Raw genomic sequence first — 16240 nt, forward strand, 5'->3', positions numbered from 1 at the left:
GTTTTTTTCTTTTCTTTAAGGCACATATTTTCAGTGAAACAATGCAACTATTTTTTTTTTTTTTTGATTTTCTTTTTCTCCTGTGAGAATAGGAGAGAGGAGACCCGTCTGATATTTAATCAATGTCAGAGTACCTTCCTCTTATTATAATTATTACTTTTTTTTTTACCTTTACTCTTGTAAATATGATATATTATATATTTATTTTTTAAAAATTAATATTTGCGTGCGCGCATATATATATATATATATATTGCCCTAATCTTTTTTTTTTTTTTTTGTGTAATGACACCCTTCCGTAAGATATTTGAATAAGGATGTAAAAATATAATTGGCTTAAGTATGAAAAGATATTATTACCTTTTATGTTAACAATCTTTCCTTTTTTAAGCCATCTGGCTTCTAATCCATACTAAATAAATCTTTGGCTTCCATACATTAGGCAAGAAAAAGCTTTAAGGTGCTTGTTTATGCGCGCAGAAGGTTCTTTGGGTTTTACTTGGGGCTTGGTTACCTCAATTGGTTTAATTTCAAAGAAATGTACTGAGCTTAGATCCTCTCCGGTCCATGATTGAACCCAAGAGATAAATATCGAGCATCGCTATATATGTATCTCTGAACATTGCCATTAAAACATTGCTCAATGGCAATGATTGCATGAGACCCTACCATATACAAAATCAAACCATGGCACGATAGACGGATGGTCATAATTGGATCTCACTAGTTCAGCAGTGGACTATAGACGATCCCAACGGCTAGTTTATAGGATGTACGGTAGACAATTGCTTGCGTATAAGAATTTTTCATCCCTCAAAGTCACCTACCCTCATGCCACGGTGGCAGGAGATATCCCCGGCGCTGCATGACATCACTCGGCTACGCCGTATCTGGTGCCGTATCTGTTTTTTTTTTATGGTTAATAAAGCTAGGAAAAAAAAGCTGACAAAAAAAGGTCAAGAATATTCGTCTGATTCATTTAGAGAAAATCTCCAAAATGATATGCTATAAAAGAGACCATCCAAGAAGAAGAAGGAGGGCTATTCAAACATGAATATTTTGAAAGAAGCGATAATCTTCTATAATTTTTTAAATATTTTGAGGCAGAAATTGCCCCTCTGTCGCAGTGTGTGCCCCAGTGTGCCACCCTCGATTTTCTTCCAGGTGAATCTCTCTCAGATACAATCCATGTCGCCCACTGAAAAATCCAGGTGACGTATCTGTTTTCAAATTGAAAATTTGACCAGGTTCAATGAATCTGGGCGCAAGTGTTCTCTCCAAAGAAAATACTACGTGTCGCCGAAACCGACCCCGCCAAGTTATTATCCACGGTCACGAGCAAGCTAAAACAAAATGTACTCTATAAATTAAACACCTTAACGCTCGTGCATCAATGTATCACCGGATTCCCATCCGTCCTGGAGTGTTGGTTGGGGAAACGTAGCCGCAGTCAAATACGCCCTCTCGTCACCGCTCACCTCAACTCGCAGGGGCCAATTTCCTGCACAGAGTTTCTGGCCACGTGCCGCACGATTATTGGATGGAATGTTATGATGCGGCTGCGAAATCAGCAACATGTGGGCCCGGGAACAATTCGTGTGTATGATGGGGTGCGCCGAAGGATGGTAACCGGGATCGAACAAATCTTTTCCGACACCGTGTTTTATACTCCGCGAAGTTTTGGTCCTATTTAAAACCCCTGCGCGTTGCCTCGAAGTTTCGGGAATCGCGCGAGAGGAGAGAAAAAAGGGGCAAGATGGAGACCTACTTCCAGGTAAATCCTTTCCTCTTTCCCCTCAAAAATTTTGATCGGCATCTGAAGATTTTAACAAAATTTCAACCAATTCCAATTTTTCTTGTTCTTGAGATGAAATCGTAACTGCTTTTCTTTTTTTGATGTTTGGTGTCCTTCTCTTTTGATATGCTTTGTGTTATTGAGATCCTGATCGACCCTTAATCTTTTTCACGGAGAACGGATTAAACCTTTCTTTGCCGGATGCTGCTTTGTGTTGGGAAGCTCATAGAACTGAGGCATAAAAGAGAAAAACGATGTGGGAAAAGTAAACTACAATGGGCTGGATCTATAAATATTAGGTTTTCTTTTTCGTTGCTTTTAACCGCACAAAGTCTTCATGCTTTTTTAATGTGTAGTTCACTTAATCATCTCTTCATAGATGGTCGCTTTCATGGAGGCGAGAGCCTAACATGATCTCTCCCTATCAGCGATTTACTCTATGATGATTAAATTAGAAAACATGCGCTTCTTGAATATGTTGTCAAAGGTAAAAGGTGCTATGAGTTGGACTGCTATGATCTTCTATAGTCTCAAAGGAGGGCCAATTTCATTCATCAGTCTCAGATTGGTGAAACATCTTTTGTTGTACTGTGGTTGGATGGTGATTCATCTTAGATTCAAAACTTATCTTTGGATGTGATTTTGACTAAGCTGCTTGAGTTTTATTTTGGTAGTCTTGGTCATATTAACTTTGTTTTTTTGACAAAAGTTGAAAAGCAGAATAATTTCAAGAAGTTTAAGGCATTGTTTGCAATCTCTAGGTTTATAGATTCAACTATTATGCACCGAAACAAATAGAATGGATTCTTATTCTCCTCAGGTCCAAAAACTTAAAATTTTGTGGATCCAATGGGACCAGATTTTTCAAATTCAATTCAATTCTAGGTCATAGAATAGATATATATTTAGTGCAACGTAGGTTGTATGTTTCAGTTTTCGAACACAATGAAAGAATTTTTGTGCATTTGGTAAGTAAGTATATGCAGATATAGCTACTTAATATATAAAATAATAAAAGGGAAAGTTAGTGTGTCCAATTGGATATTTCTAATGTTTTGCATCACGATAGGATTAGATAATGAAATTTACTTCAGGAGTAAGAAGGTTAAAGTCAAATTTATCTGACTTTTTCTCACAATTCCATTCGCATGAAATTATTATAAAAACAATCATGTTTTTATTACAATGTAATTGCCCTTATATTTTTTAATGACAGTCTGATGACTTTAAGCCATATAGTTTTGGTATATGAGTTCAAAACTTGAATATCTGAGCTTAGATCTTGTAAGTATACAAAATTTTGGGTGGTTGATCTACTTATAAACCCCTCTCCTCATTCTTTCCTCAAACAATCTATTGAAAAACCCAGATGTTCTTAGAATTTGCAATATATCAGATGTAAACAGAGGCACTTCTCAGAGGCTTAATTTATCACCCGCTAGTAAGTTCCCTTCTAAAAGAAATATCTGATCAATTAATAGGCATCTGCCTGGTTCTTCTGCGATGCCTTTTATTTCCTCATGTTGTTTCCTTTTCAAAATGTCCCAAGAGGTAGGGAGGTTGCTTCTTTCTCCCCAACAATTCCTCCCCCCCCCCCCCCCCCCCCCCCCCCGCGCGGGCAACCACCACCCCCTCCCCCGCCCCTCCCCCCTGCGCCCCCTACCCAAAAAAAGAAAAGAAAAAAAACCTAAAAACTCAAAAGAACTAAGGAATTGAACTGAAATTGATTTTTGATTATCAAAAATTTGCTAAATTTAGGACTCTCAGTTTGTTTCAATCAGTTTCAGTTGAAATTGGCAAAAAAACCATCGAGATAAGCAGGAAGTAGACATCTTCTTCTTAGGGTGGCACACTTTCTTCCAAATCTCCCTGGAATCTTGTACTCCACTTGGTTCTGAGAAATTTCTTATTATTTATTTCTAAGAGACCCACCTTCCTCACACTTGCACCTGAATCCACCCCTCACCCACACCCACTTCTACAACTAAGCTTCAACCTAGGCTTATATCCTTCAGACAAAGATCATGGGGCAAGACATTCCTCAACTGGCTTATAAGCTTCCCATTTTGAAACACAATTTTCAATCTTGACCTTGAAGTTTGTTTTTGAGCATGTGGAGTATTGATGTATAAAGGCTTGCCTTTTTCATCGCTCACCAAAGTATATAGACTTTGTTCACCAACTTTTCTCACTATTGAATGGACTTATGTTTTCTTAATTATCAAAAATATGAATTCTCTAAATCCCTACTTTTCTAACAATCTCAAGGAATTACTGCAATACTAATTGATTGTTGCTTCTGTTTTGATTGATTAGTGAAAGAATAGTTCCTCATGAAGAACTTGGTGAAGGGAATGACTGTACAATGTTCCTTGTTTACTTTTTGCCTACCCATTCGTAACATTTAGTATTTTACCTCTTCTTGATTGGCAATTAGTCTCTTAAAATCATTTATGCCATATGTTTCTTTTCAACCGAACTGAAGTTCCATGTAGGGGCCCATTGTTAATTTGAGGTCTGAAATGACTAATCTAGCTAATGTTTTAGCTTAAGAATTTGTTGGGATGGAACATATATAGTTGTTGTTTTGCAAAGGCTGAACTTATGGTTCCACTTGTTAATATGTATGATAATGTGTTCTAAGTAGGCTGAACCTATGGTTCCACTAGTTAATATGTATCATATTGTGTTGTAAGACCCCATTGAGCTATCATTGTGACCAGCGTTTACTGTACTAGTATTGAGCGCCATTTTGGTAGATTACCTATATAATACAGGTTTGTACGGTATATAAGGCTGCAAATGGGTCGGGTTGATCCGAGACCCGACCTGGCCCGACCCGCGTAGACCCGACCTGGCCCCGAATTTTAGGACTCGCGAGTCCGGGTCGGGTCCTAAAATTGGACCCGAATCATTTTCTGGATCGGGTCTGGGTTTATCGAACGGACCCGACCCGACCCGAATGGACCCGAAGAGAGAAAGAGAGAGGGGGGAAAAAGCAAAAGAGAGTTTTTTTTTCTTTTTTTTATGTGGGTCGTGGCACTATTGGTCCGTCAGGATCCTCTCTTGGTCTATTACACTGTTGATACCTCTGGTGTCTCGGTAGCTGGCTTTTCTTTTTTTTTTTTTCCTTCGGTTTTTTGGTTTCTGTTTTTTTTTAACTTTTACAGGGAGGAAGTGAGGGAGCACCGAACTGAATATGGGTCATGTGCCAGTTTTCTGCAAAGGAATTGGATTTTGGAAGAAGGCCTGGGATTTTTTTTGTCTTTGTGAGAGGGGAGCTGGGAGACACCAAGTTCCGTCCAATCAGTCATATGGACAAAAAATAGTGTGATATGAAATTTGGCTTGTAGACCGACTTAGTTAGTAAGTCGGGGTCATCTGTTCTGACTGGAGATCAATTGCAAGTCTTTCAAGTCATGGGTCACCCAGCACCGTATAATTATGATATGACCAAATTAGATTTGCCCAAATTCTTTCCCAAAAATATAAAAAACCGACCCGACTCGGACCCGAACCCGAACCCGACCCGACTCGGACCCGAACCCGACCCGACCCGGATCCGGATCCGACCCGGACCCAACTCGGACCCGACCCGACCCGATCTTCAATTGGGTCGGGTCTGGGTCCAAAATTAAGATCCGAACAAAAAACCGGGTCAGATCGGGGTCACCTAGGACCCGATCCGACCCGACCCATTTGCACCCCTAACGTTATATTCCGTACTGACATGACACATGATACATTGTTAGAGGTGAGACAGTAGCTGTACCAGATATCTGTATAGTACCCTATCTGGCCTTGTATCATACAAGTATCTTAGAGGTACAACATGGTATGCCTAGTACCAGATGGTACTGGTTGGTATGGCACTTGTGATTGATGATGAGTATTGAATTTTATCAGAATATTATTCTTTGCATTTCAATTTTGAATCCTTAATCTAGCCCAGCACCTTGCTTACCTAACATTTCTGATTGGCATCTTACTTTTCAAGTCATCCATCGTTAATCAACCTAAAATAATCAAAGAATAATATTCCTAATGAGTTGTTGTTACATTATGATGCAACCCACCATGAAGAAATGGATTTATGACTTTTTTGATGATTCACTAAGATATGCTTAAGTTTGTGGGTGTGACTTTTCATAAAGATATTGCCACTTGGACTGTGTTGGAACTAGCTATATAACTTCCAGATAGAGGGAACTCTTTTAGGTCTTGTTATCCTACTAAAGAAACAATCAAAGAATAATATTCCTAATGAGTTCTATGATGCAACCCATGATGAAGAAATGGATTTATGACTTTTTGATGATTCACTAAGATATGCTTAAGTTTGTGGGTGTGACTTTTCATAAAGATATTCCCACTTGGACTGTCTTGGAACTAGCTATATAACTTCCACATAGAGGGAACTCTATAAGGTCTTGTTATCCTACTAAAGAAACATTAAAAGCATATTCCAATAAGGTATTAGGCTTGGACTTTACTGGTTTTGGCATGATATAAACTGAATTATTTGAAATGATTGAGAAAAAATTTTAGAACCAAAGGGCAACTTCTGAACTGATGCCACATAGCGGACATATATCTGACTCAGTTTATGTCTGAGACTGACTAGAGGAACCAAGGGGTTCAGCACTAGGCCCAACATAAGTTTGGGAAGCCTATAAATGAAGAAAACAAACCTTAGAGATATGGTCAAATAAGGCTGATATCATCAACTTTTTAGGCAGACTTAGAAAGGCTCGATATTAAGTCAATTACAGATCCAATCCAATCATGAGGAGAGATAATGATTATTTCTGCGACGACTTTTCGCATTTGTACCAAATCAAATCCTAGTAGATTATAGGGGAGATTCTTTTCTATGATTATTTTCCTTATTTGTAAATTCTCTTACCTTTTCAGCAAGAAATGAATGTGGACACAGTCATGTATAGGTTCAAGGGATCCTACATCTATAAATAGGGTTGCCTAGCCATTATATAACACTATCTTGAATTGAATAAAAATTCTAGTTCTCTTCTCCATGTTATGTGAGTTTGAGAGTTCTCTACTCTTGGTTATTCTTCCTATCTTGCTATTCTATTATTGGGTAAACTTTCTTTTTAAGGAGAAGGGTAATCGTGTGCACTAAGAACAAGGTCCAATATATGCCTTTAGTAGACATAAGAATGTTGTGATAAGCCTCCAAAATCATGATGTACATTTGAAAGAATATAATTTTTGCACTATAAACATTAGAAACTTACTTGCAAGACATCAAAGTTTAGCATGAGAAACAAAGATTGTTTTTTTTTTTTTTAATTTGAGGAAATCTAATTTAAATCATTCAATATTAAGGTATATGGTTGAATTGGTATCTCTAAAAGGTAATATGTATCCAACGAATAGCTTTAGATATTGCATTATTTTGTTGTCAATGCACATTGCATTGTCGGTGCTTTTTATTCTTATTGCCACTTGAGTAGGCTCACAAATGAGTCAGATCCTGGTTTTTTAAACTTGTAGATAGAGATTGTGTCTAGAAAGTGGCCCATTTGTAAAATAAGGTCAGAGCCATATTTTTTTCTACTGACCTGGTGTCAAGTCAGTTTGTGTACTTACTGGGTGTACAGCAGGTAAAACTTTAGTAGCAGGAGCCTTGCACTTAGGATGGCACATTCATTTTTGAATCTTCCTAGAAACTCATTCTTGTGCCTGCGTCGTAAGAATTTTTTAACTAAAAGGGTTTTTACTTCCCCATACCCACACATGAGTCCGGTTTTGCACGTACACCCACTTTTGGTAACTAAGGTTAAAGCATTTGATGACTTGATCTGACAGGCCTCAGTTTGATCCAACTCAAAAAATCCATGTCCTGACCTGTTATAGCTCACCTTGTTGCCTTTTTCATGTTTGTAGATTGGATATTTAGGCTATTTATTAGAAGTTTGAAGTCTTGATTGAGGTTGAATCATCTCCATATCAATAAAATTGGTGGTAGCAATCTGCACTAACCGCCTTTTTAAATTTTCTTTACTCGTGACTATGTTGTTATTAGTCTTCATTCTAAACAGAGAAAAATTAGTGCATGTTCCTTTTGTCTTGCATAGTTGCATTAAACCTAGACTTAGATGTGGCCATATCTAGACCAGAATGTGCATTTTATTAGGTATATGTCTTGCTTGCCTTGGCCATAGAGAAGTTTTCTGTGGATTTGAGCCAATCCGACTTGATTAGCTAATGGAGCGTGTACTTGTCCAAACTCTTGACTTAGAAAGAAAATCAGGTCAAATGCAGGTCTTGATTGTCTTGGTTTGGACCTAACAAGGTTGTAGGCCTATGCTTGAGTGTGTTGATGTACAAAAGATCCAATTATGGAGATGTGTTCAATTACTAGTTGCAAGTCCTATGTACGTCACACCGTACTGAACTGGGCAGTATGGGGCATACCGTACTGTACCGGTTCGGTACTGGTACCCGATATAGATGGCGTACCGATACTCGGTACGCCAAAAAAAATTCGTACCATATTGTACCGACACTGTGCTAGTATGGCACTGGTACGGGGTCTGGTACTAAGACGGCGAACCTTGTGTAAGCCTATACTTAAGTGGTCTAAGGTATGATGTAGTTGCAAGGATACACTTGAGTGGTCAGTGATTTATTGGATGCAATCATTGCTGGTTTGGATTAGGCCTAGTGCTAGGGAATTGTGTAGGTAGTATGCAAGGCAGGGTAAGGGGTCTTTTTAAATATTACCAATTTCTTGGCCCATGATGTCAGTGGTTATTCAACAACTAATTAAAGGGAGACCAGAGGCTTAATTACTTGCCAAGTTCTTCAAATGGATCAGATTTGGTTTACATTGTTGAATGATTGTATGCTGGGAAAATCTATGCTGAAGTATCTAGATATAAAGGTTCCCAAGATTAAAAGGGCTTGCTTCAGGGTCTTGGGATAAAGATGTATTTTGCTCATGAATTAAAGTGCCAGTCGGCACATATAATCTGGCAGGGAGAGTATGCATTATATATAGTGTCTCGTTGGCATGTAGCACTGTCATAGTGCTACTTGCATGCTAGTGTGCTTGACACAAGTAGTGGCATTGGCAGTGTTCAGTATATTACCTCATGGTATATAATTTATTAAAGAGGAGGAAAAAGATAAAGGAGAGAAAAAATAGAATGAACAAGAGGAGATAGAAGAACTAGGATGGTAGAAGAGGGAGATAAAAGACCCATAGTTACCACAAGCAGGTGCAAGTGCAAGAGTGGATTCAGGTGTGGGTGCAGGTAAGCAGGTCTCTAAATTCTTTTGATAAGAAAATGGGTGCAGGGATGAGTTTCCAAGGAGATGTCGAAGTAGTTGCAACACCTCAACTAAAAGATTCCTGCTACTAAGAGAAGAACTAGGAGATACAGGAAGAAAATGGGCTTGTGCTAACATGTTAGGAGGAAAAACTAAGTAGTGAAGAAATTTTGGAAAGATAAAGTTTGTATAATAAATAGGATAATAAATAGGGGAGTTGATTCTTGGGAGTGAGAAGATACATGATAGCAAAGGAAGGGGTTGCGAGGAAATAGAGTATGGGAAGATACGTGATTGAAAAGGACATTTGAGGAGATTATGAAGAAATGAGAGGCGTGGTGGAGAGGTGGAAGCATAGGAAGTGAGAGATTGGGAGAAAGATATACGGGAGTTGAAGATATCTCTTGATAGTGATACTCATAAAGCCTAGACAATGAGAATTGCAGTCGATTCATCATGATATTTACAAAGTCTAAACTAAGTCATCGGTTGCTTTAATACAAGAATCAGATTCCAATGCATATCTAAGTATCTAACTCAACAAAGGGAACGCGTAGGATAAATTATATTTTTAACTAAATCATATATTTGTACCTTTAAATATTGTTCGTTTAAGCATTAAAAAGAAAATATTGAAAAAACATTGTTTGTCAAATCCTTCATTATACATGTTTCTCATTCAAACATCCAAATTAACTTAATGTTTTAAAAAAATAATATTTTGTAAAGTTGTTTCAGTATCTATATTTTTTACCAATATCTGAAATGAACAGATAATATCAAAATAGATGATCAAACTCATTGTTGGAAGAGTTGAACTCTTCCAATATCTAAAAGTGGCTTCCAAAGATTTTTGTAAGTATCCAAGTGTCTGATACGTATCTAACATGGAATTTTGGAGCTAGACACGTGTGCCCATATAACACAGCACCACACGATTTAAAGTAAAAGGTGATGTCATTGTGTCAACATTAAAATCCACTTGCCTTCTGATGCTAAAATTCAAAGAAATTGCGAAGTTTCTCCTCCTTGCTTGAATTCAACATTCCAAATCCTAAATTAAAGAATTGTAGAGACTGTTAATAGGGATATATATGTAGCCTAATCTAAGTCAATCTTAGATTGGTCAAAATCAGTAGATATCCTAACTACATGATTTTAGCCAGGAGGTGCTCACCTTTGTCAACATAACAAATGGCTTATCTTCTGATGTTAAAAATTGAAGAAATTTTCTCCTCGATTACAAGTCGACTAGACTTCTTTGCCCTAGATGCAGAAATGTGAAAATGCAATCATAAAATTGTAAATTAGCCTTTTGCTTTCAGCCGGTCACCTGCCACGTTGTGGAAACACACCAGAAATGATCCAGCTTAGTTTAAACTAAGGTTCGCCGTACCGGTATCGGACTCGTACTGGTGCTACACTAGCATAGTATCAGTACGGTATGGTATGAAATTTTTTTGACGTACCGAAGGTCGGTATGTCTCCCATACTGGTACCGAACCGGTACAGTATGGTATGCTTGGTATCGTCCGGTTCGGTACAGTACAGCATACCATGGTTTAAACACCCAAGCATTTGTAATCAGATAGAAACTTATAGCAGCTAAGGGTACAATAAACAATTATATTTTATTTTCTGTTCAATTCAGGATGGCAAGGAGGAGGTTCTTCAAGCTTGGTATATGGATGATGATGATGGAGACCAGAGACTTCCCCATCACCGTGAGCCCAAGGAGTTTGTTTCTTTGGAGAAACTTTCAGGTTCATATCTTTGTATATAAATATGTAATTATGTTGTTCATCTCTCTCCAATGCACTTGTGAACTAGTGAGGGAAACCTGTTAGTACTTTTCCTATGTAGAACTGGGAATAGTCAGCTGGCGTCTCACTGGTGGTAACTATGAAACTGATGGGGACCTGAAAAAAATTCGTGAAGCACGAGGTTATTCTTACATGGTTTGTCGTTATCTTTTCTTCTTTTCTGTGTCAAAGAGATGGAGAAGATAAAGAGTTTCTGATAGATCATGAATTGTTTGGCATGGTTTTTCAGGACATATGTGATGTTTGTCCAGAAAAGCTGTCAAACTACGAGGATAAGATAAAGAGTTTCTTTGAAGAGCACCTGCACACTGATGAAGAGATCCGCTATTGCCTTGAAGGAAGTGGTAAGAGTTTTTGCATGTTTGGAATTATTTCTGAGCCAAGAATACCATTGTCTTATGTTTTTCTAGTTTCTTAATCTTCACTTTTTTCTTTCAAGGGTACTTTGATGTGAGAGATGAAAATGATCGCTGGATTCGTATAGCAGTCAAGAAGGGTGGCATGATTGTCTTACCTGCTGGAATTTACCATCGTTTTACGCTTGATACAAACAACTACATTAAGGTATCCCATTGTTACTTGATTTCTTGAACATGTTCATGTCATGTGCAACCAAGGAACTATTTGGCATGACTATCAGCTGTTTCCAGGTTCTATTATTTTATATGGTTACTTTTTGCTTGATTATATGCACTGTTTCGTCCACAGTGGACTTAGGATCCTCACATAACCATAAATACTTGAGAACAGACCACGTATGCAATTCCCATTTACACCGGTGATTAGATCCTAGAGGAGAATTTTCATAATTTGTTTTAACCATCAAGTCATTATCAATATTAGGTCTAAGAAGTGAAGAAGTTTAAATCATTTACAAAGAGTATTTGTAAGAGTTTACCACTTATCCTTGTCGAGTTGGAGAATCAATCTCATAAAATCTTGGAGATATAAAATGAACCAAGCGCCTGGTCTATCCTTTATCGTTAACGGGGCACCTACTCCAAATGAATGTCTTCTTTGTTGTGTATATGTTTTATTTGAGTCCACCCCTTTTCCCCTTCATCGTCTTCTTGTCCACGACTCTTATGGATACTCTCATATGCTTGTAGTGTGAGGTACCATTGAAGCAAAAAAATAAAAAATAAATAAAGAAAATAAATAATAAATAAATAAAATAAAATAAAACATTATGAATTCTGAGGTTCAGAATCAAATGAATCTAAACATTATGGCTTTAAAACCTGTGCTTCTTTACCTGCTTATTTTAACTACATATTGTCTTTCTAGGCAATGCGGCTCTTTGTGGGCGAGCCCATCTGGACTCCGTATAACCGGCCACATGATGATCTCCCTGCTAGGTAAAACAAAGTTCCTGTTTCTTTTTATCTGGAGTGCTCGCCTTTTGAATTTTGACAGTTGTGGCGTTATATTGGCTGAATGTTTGCAGGAAAGAGTATCTTGAAACTTTTGCAAAGAAGGAAGTTGGTGGCCATGCCGTTGAAGCTCGTTGATGCACTGCTGAACTGCATAGTCTTATAACATTGCATAAGAATCATCATGCAGCTGAATAAATTGTACACATATGACCTATACGTGATGGCTTGTGTTGGTCTATGTGTGCTTGCTTAAGTTTCCTATCTACTTGTCAGTAATAAAACAATACTCTTTAACTTCCTCTGGTTTTTGATAGTTCTGCATTTTTGGATATTAAGGTTTGGACATGGAATGATAACTAAGCAAGGAGTTCTTATAATTGTTTCAAGCAAGGTAACCAAGCAACTATAGTTATCCAAATCTATCCAAAATCTAGGTGCATTGTTCCACAAAAGGAAGGCAATTTATCCAAGTCTCTTGTTGTTGCATCTACTAGCAGGGATTCTCACTAACCTAAGGTGAGGCAAGCAGTTTGTCTCCCCCAGGCAAAGGTGAGGGTGGCAAGAAGAGGTTGAATAATTTATGTAGGATGGAAGGGTTTGCAGGAAATTGAAGTCAAGGGCAGTACTTGATATACCGGATTTGTTGAAAATAGAGAAAAGAGAATAGAATTAGTTGATAGTCTACAAAACCTTGACAGGAAGTCCTGCAATTTAGATCGTGAAAAAGAGAGGTGAGAGAAACTAAACTATGGACAGTTGCAGCTTTTTCAGAAAGGAGAGATAATAAAAAAAACTAGAGCAACCACCAAATAAGTAAAAGAATGTCATCAACGACAATGATGATTTGGATTGAGAAGAGAGGAAATACAGATCAGAAGTGAGGTAGGACGGTGGTTGCAATGATATTTGGATGAGAGGAGATCAGGAAAGGTGTAATTGGAAGCGAGGAGAGGGAGAGAGAGATTGGAACAGGGTAGATGGAGGAAGGTGAGAGAGAGAATTGAATTAGGCGAGGTGGTTCCAGTAATATTTGCTTAAAAAATCAAACTATAGCAACTAATAGGTTCTCTAACTCTTGAAAGACTACTAAAGGTTTAGAAACGTTTAACCACTTGTTCTATATATTTTTGGGCTGGAGTTCTATTTCTTGGCACGCTAACAAATAATCGACTGTATCTCACTCATCAGATGAGGTAAAATATCTTACATGGCTAGTGCTGTGGACTTAAATGGCTTCAGTAGCTGTTACATGATTTGGACATCTCACTATATCAACCGGCCAAACTTATTTTGTGATAATTAGACAGCTTTGCATATTGCTATTAATCCTATATATCATGAAAGGACAAAGCAATATTGAAATAGATTGCTAGATTGTCTGTGAAAATTCCAAGTTGGCATAATGTCAAAGCAGTCTATGTTTCTAAACAATAATTGCTGATATGCTCACTAGGACTCTTGGTCATAATTATATTTTCCTCGGGCTTGGTTAATCTCCAGATTCCAACTTGAGGGGAGCCTTCGAAAGTTAACATGCACATACAAAATATGGCTGACCGTTATTGGAAAAATTAGCACATTGTTGGAAAGCCAATATGTACATACAAAACATTACTCACCACTTTTGGAAAATTTGGCTTGCAAAATTTGAAAATATATTTAAGATATATCTTGCTGCCATTCTTTGGAGATTTAGCACATATTAAATGTGGGTTGATAGATTTGGAAGGCCGTCGCATTTGTATATATTTCTTGTATATTTTTCTAGAACATTATTACTTAATATGTGCTAATATGGAGCAATAAAATTAATTCATTTCATAATTTTATAATTACATGCTAATTAGTAGTATTATTATAAAGTTTAAGGCATGTAATTACGTTATGCGATCACACTCTTGTTTAGTTTTATTGTTCTAGCTAGCCTTACAATAATACCTAGTTGGGTAGGTTCTTTTTGAACCGAATATGGTGGGACCCAGACCCAAGAGCCGATCCCTCTTAAATATGTTGAACCGAATGCGGGTATCCCACTTGAATTTTGCCAGGTACCCCTGAGCTGAACCTTTAAATTCCAACGGCTCTCTTCTCTCGGTTCCCACAAAATTTTGCCGTTCAGGATCCACGAGTCGGTCCTTCATTCCCAACGGCTATCACCTCTTCTTGGTTCCCACTTGAAATTTTTGTTTCTCCTCGATCTTTTTCTCCCAACGGCTTCTCTTCGTCATTCCTCCCTGGGGCTCTTTCTTACCAACGGCTCTTTCTCTTCTTCATTCCTCCCTTGGGCTCTCTCCCAACGGCTCTCTCTCTCTTCTTCATTCCTCCCTTGGGATCTCTCCCCAACGGCTCCCTCTTCTTCATTCCTCCCTTGGGCTCCCCCCTTCCTCCACCCCAACGCTTTCTGACTTCCAAGCGAACCTCTTTTCCATGTCCGTACAGAACCTCTTTTTTTCTCGGCTTCCTCCTTCTCCGCCTGATTCCGACGTACTCCGGCGAGTCCCTCACATGCCTCGCCGTCTACCGGGAGGGCGGCGCCCCGGCTGTCTTCGAGTCCCCCAGGTGCCCCCGCTGCACCCTCCTCGCCGTCCGCCGCCCCAGTACCAGGCTACCATGCACCAGGGCCGCCGTCGCCGCCGTTCCCAGGAGGACTGCACCTTCTGCGCCCTCGGCATGCGGATCACCTTCCTCGGTACGATCGCTTCTCACCCGCAAGGGTTCTTGATCTATTCCTTCTGTTACCCTGTTTTCTTGGATTGAACTGCTGTTAAGGTTTGTAGTTCTGGGTGTTATGGACGAATGCTCTAAACTCTGGACAAAAGACAAGGCTGAAGGTGGTGGGGAATGCTGGAGTGTTGTGCTGGTAATCTGCTCTCTTAACTGAGAAGATATTGTTTGAATTAGTAATCAATGGTTATTGTTGGAACATAGAAAAGAGAGATATGAAGAGGTAAAATACTTCATAATTGTTCTTTTCACTTTGGCTCTTTATGTTAGAAAAATATAATTTTTTCCAGGCCGAAGCTCGGCCCAGAGTATTTGACCCACCGCCTTGGGCCGCGCTAGGCGCTTGGCCCATGCGCGCTCGCGCGTCTTGGGTCGTGCCCGGTGCATGGCCCATGCGCGCCTGGCGGGCGCTCGCCTGTGCGTGCTCGAGCGTGCTCGCCCTTTCGCGGGCTGCCGCGTCCGCAGATTGCATTTTCTTGTGCTACCTTTTGCTGTCTTTTTGTGCCAACGAGACGTTGGCCCAAGAGGGCTATAAACCCCCCCTTTCTCCTCTTTTTGGGACGAAAATATTCTGAAAAAAATCTAAAAAAAAATGATCTTCCTCCTTTTGGTCACTTTTTGATTTTTACTTTTGCTTGTTCTGCAGCAAAGTTTTATTTTTTTTTTATTTCTTTCTTTGTTGGATCTGCAAGTCCGATCGGATTTGTGTTGGTTTCTTCCGAGACGTACCGAAGAAGAAGCTTTGGATCGTCGTATCTTTAAGAAGGATTGTCGAAAGATCCATATATGGGGCAAATACTTCTTTGGGACAGCATCTACGCGCTTCGACCTGTCTTTATTCAGGCTATCTTCATTTACATTTATTTCAAATTTAATATTAGTAGATCTATAATATTTATTCTTTATAATTTAAATTTATTACATGTTTTATAGAATAGATTTTTTTTGTGCTAAAATAGATTTCTTTTGATGCTGATCGGTTATTTCAATTTCAAAAATAAACCACGCAATAGCACGTATCCTGTAGGATAGTGATTACGGGTGTCGGTCCACAGGGATTGAAGAATAAGCTATTTTTCTTTTAAAAATAAATCAAAAAGAAGGATTTGCTAACTTGATTTAACTAAATTAAACTATGAGTACGGATGGGAATTTATCAGAGTAAATAGATCTAGGGTTTGGAATCCACCACATAGCATTGCATCAAGGATTGTGTTCTTAAT

The 16240-nt window shown here is 38.6% G+C and overlaps 1 protein-coding gene across 1 annotated transcript; it reads left to right on the plus strand.

The window, feature by feature from the left end:
• Window positions 1–1400: 1400 nt before the first annotated feature.
• Window positions 1401–12591, plus strand: LOC148703365 (acireductone dioxygenase 1-like). The gene is made up of 7 exons (XM_088721599.1): window positions 1401–1774; window positions 10746–10857; window positions 10958–11052; window positions 11147–11261; window positions 11357–11481; window positions 12205–12275; window positions 12365–12591. The coding sequence occupies exons 1-7, from the start codon at window positions 1757–1759 to the stop codon at window positions 12426–12428; spliced, it is 600 nt and encodes a 199-aa protein (XP_088577725.1). The 5' UTR covers window positions 1401–1756; the 3' UTR covers window positions 12429–12591.
• The last annotated feature ends 3649 nt before the right edge of the window (window positions 12592–16240 follow it).

Source organism: Phoenix dactylifera, chromosome 5 (assembly GCF_051530095.1).
Source record: "Phoenix dactylifera cultivar Ajwa chromosome 5, Ajwa_hap1_PhDact_Kaust_v1.1, whole genome shotgun sequence".
In the NCBI taxonomy this organism is placed as follows: Eukaryota; Viridiplantae; Streptophyta; class Magnoliopsida; order Arecales; family Arecaceae; genus Phoenix; species Phoenix dactylifera.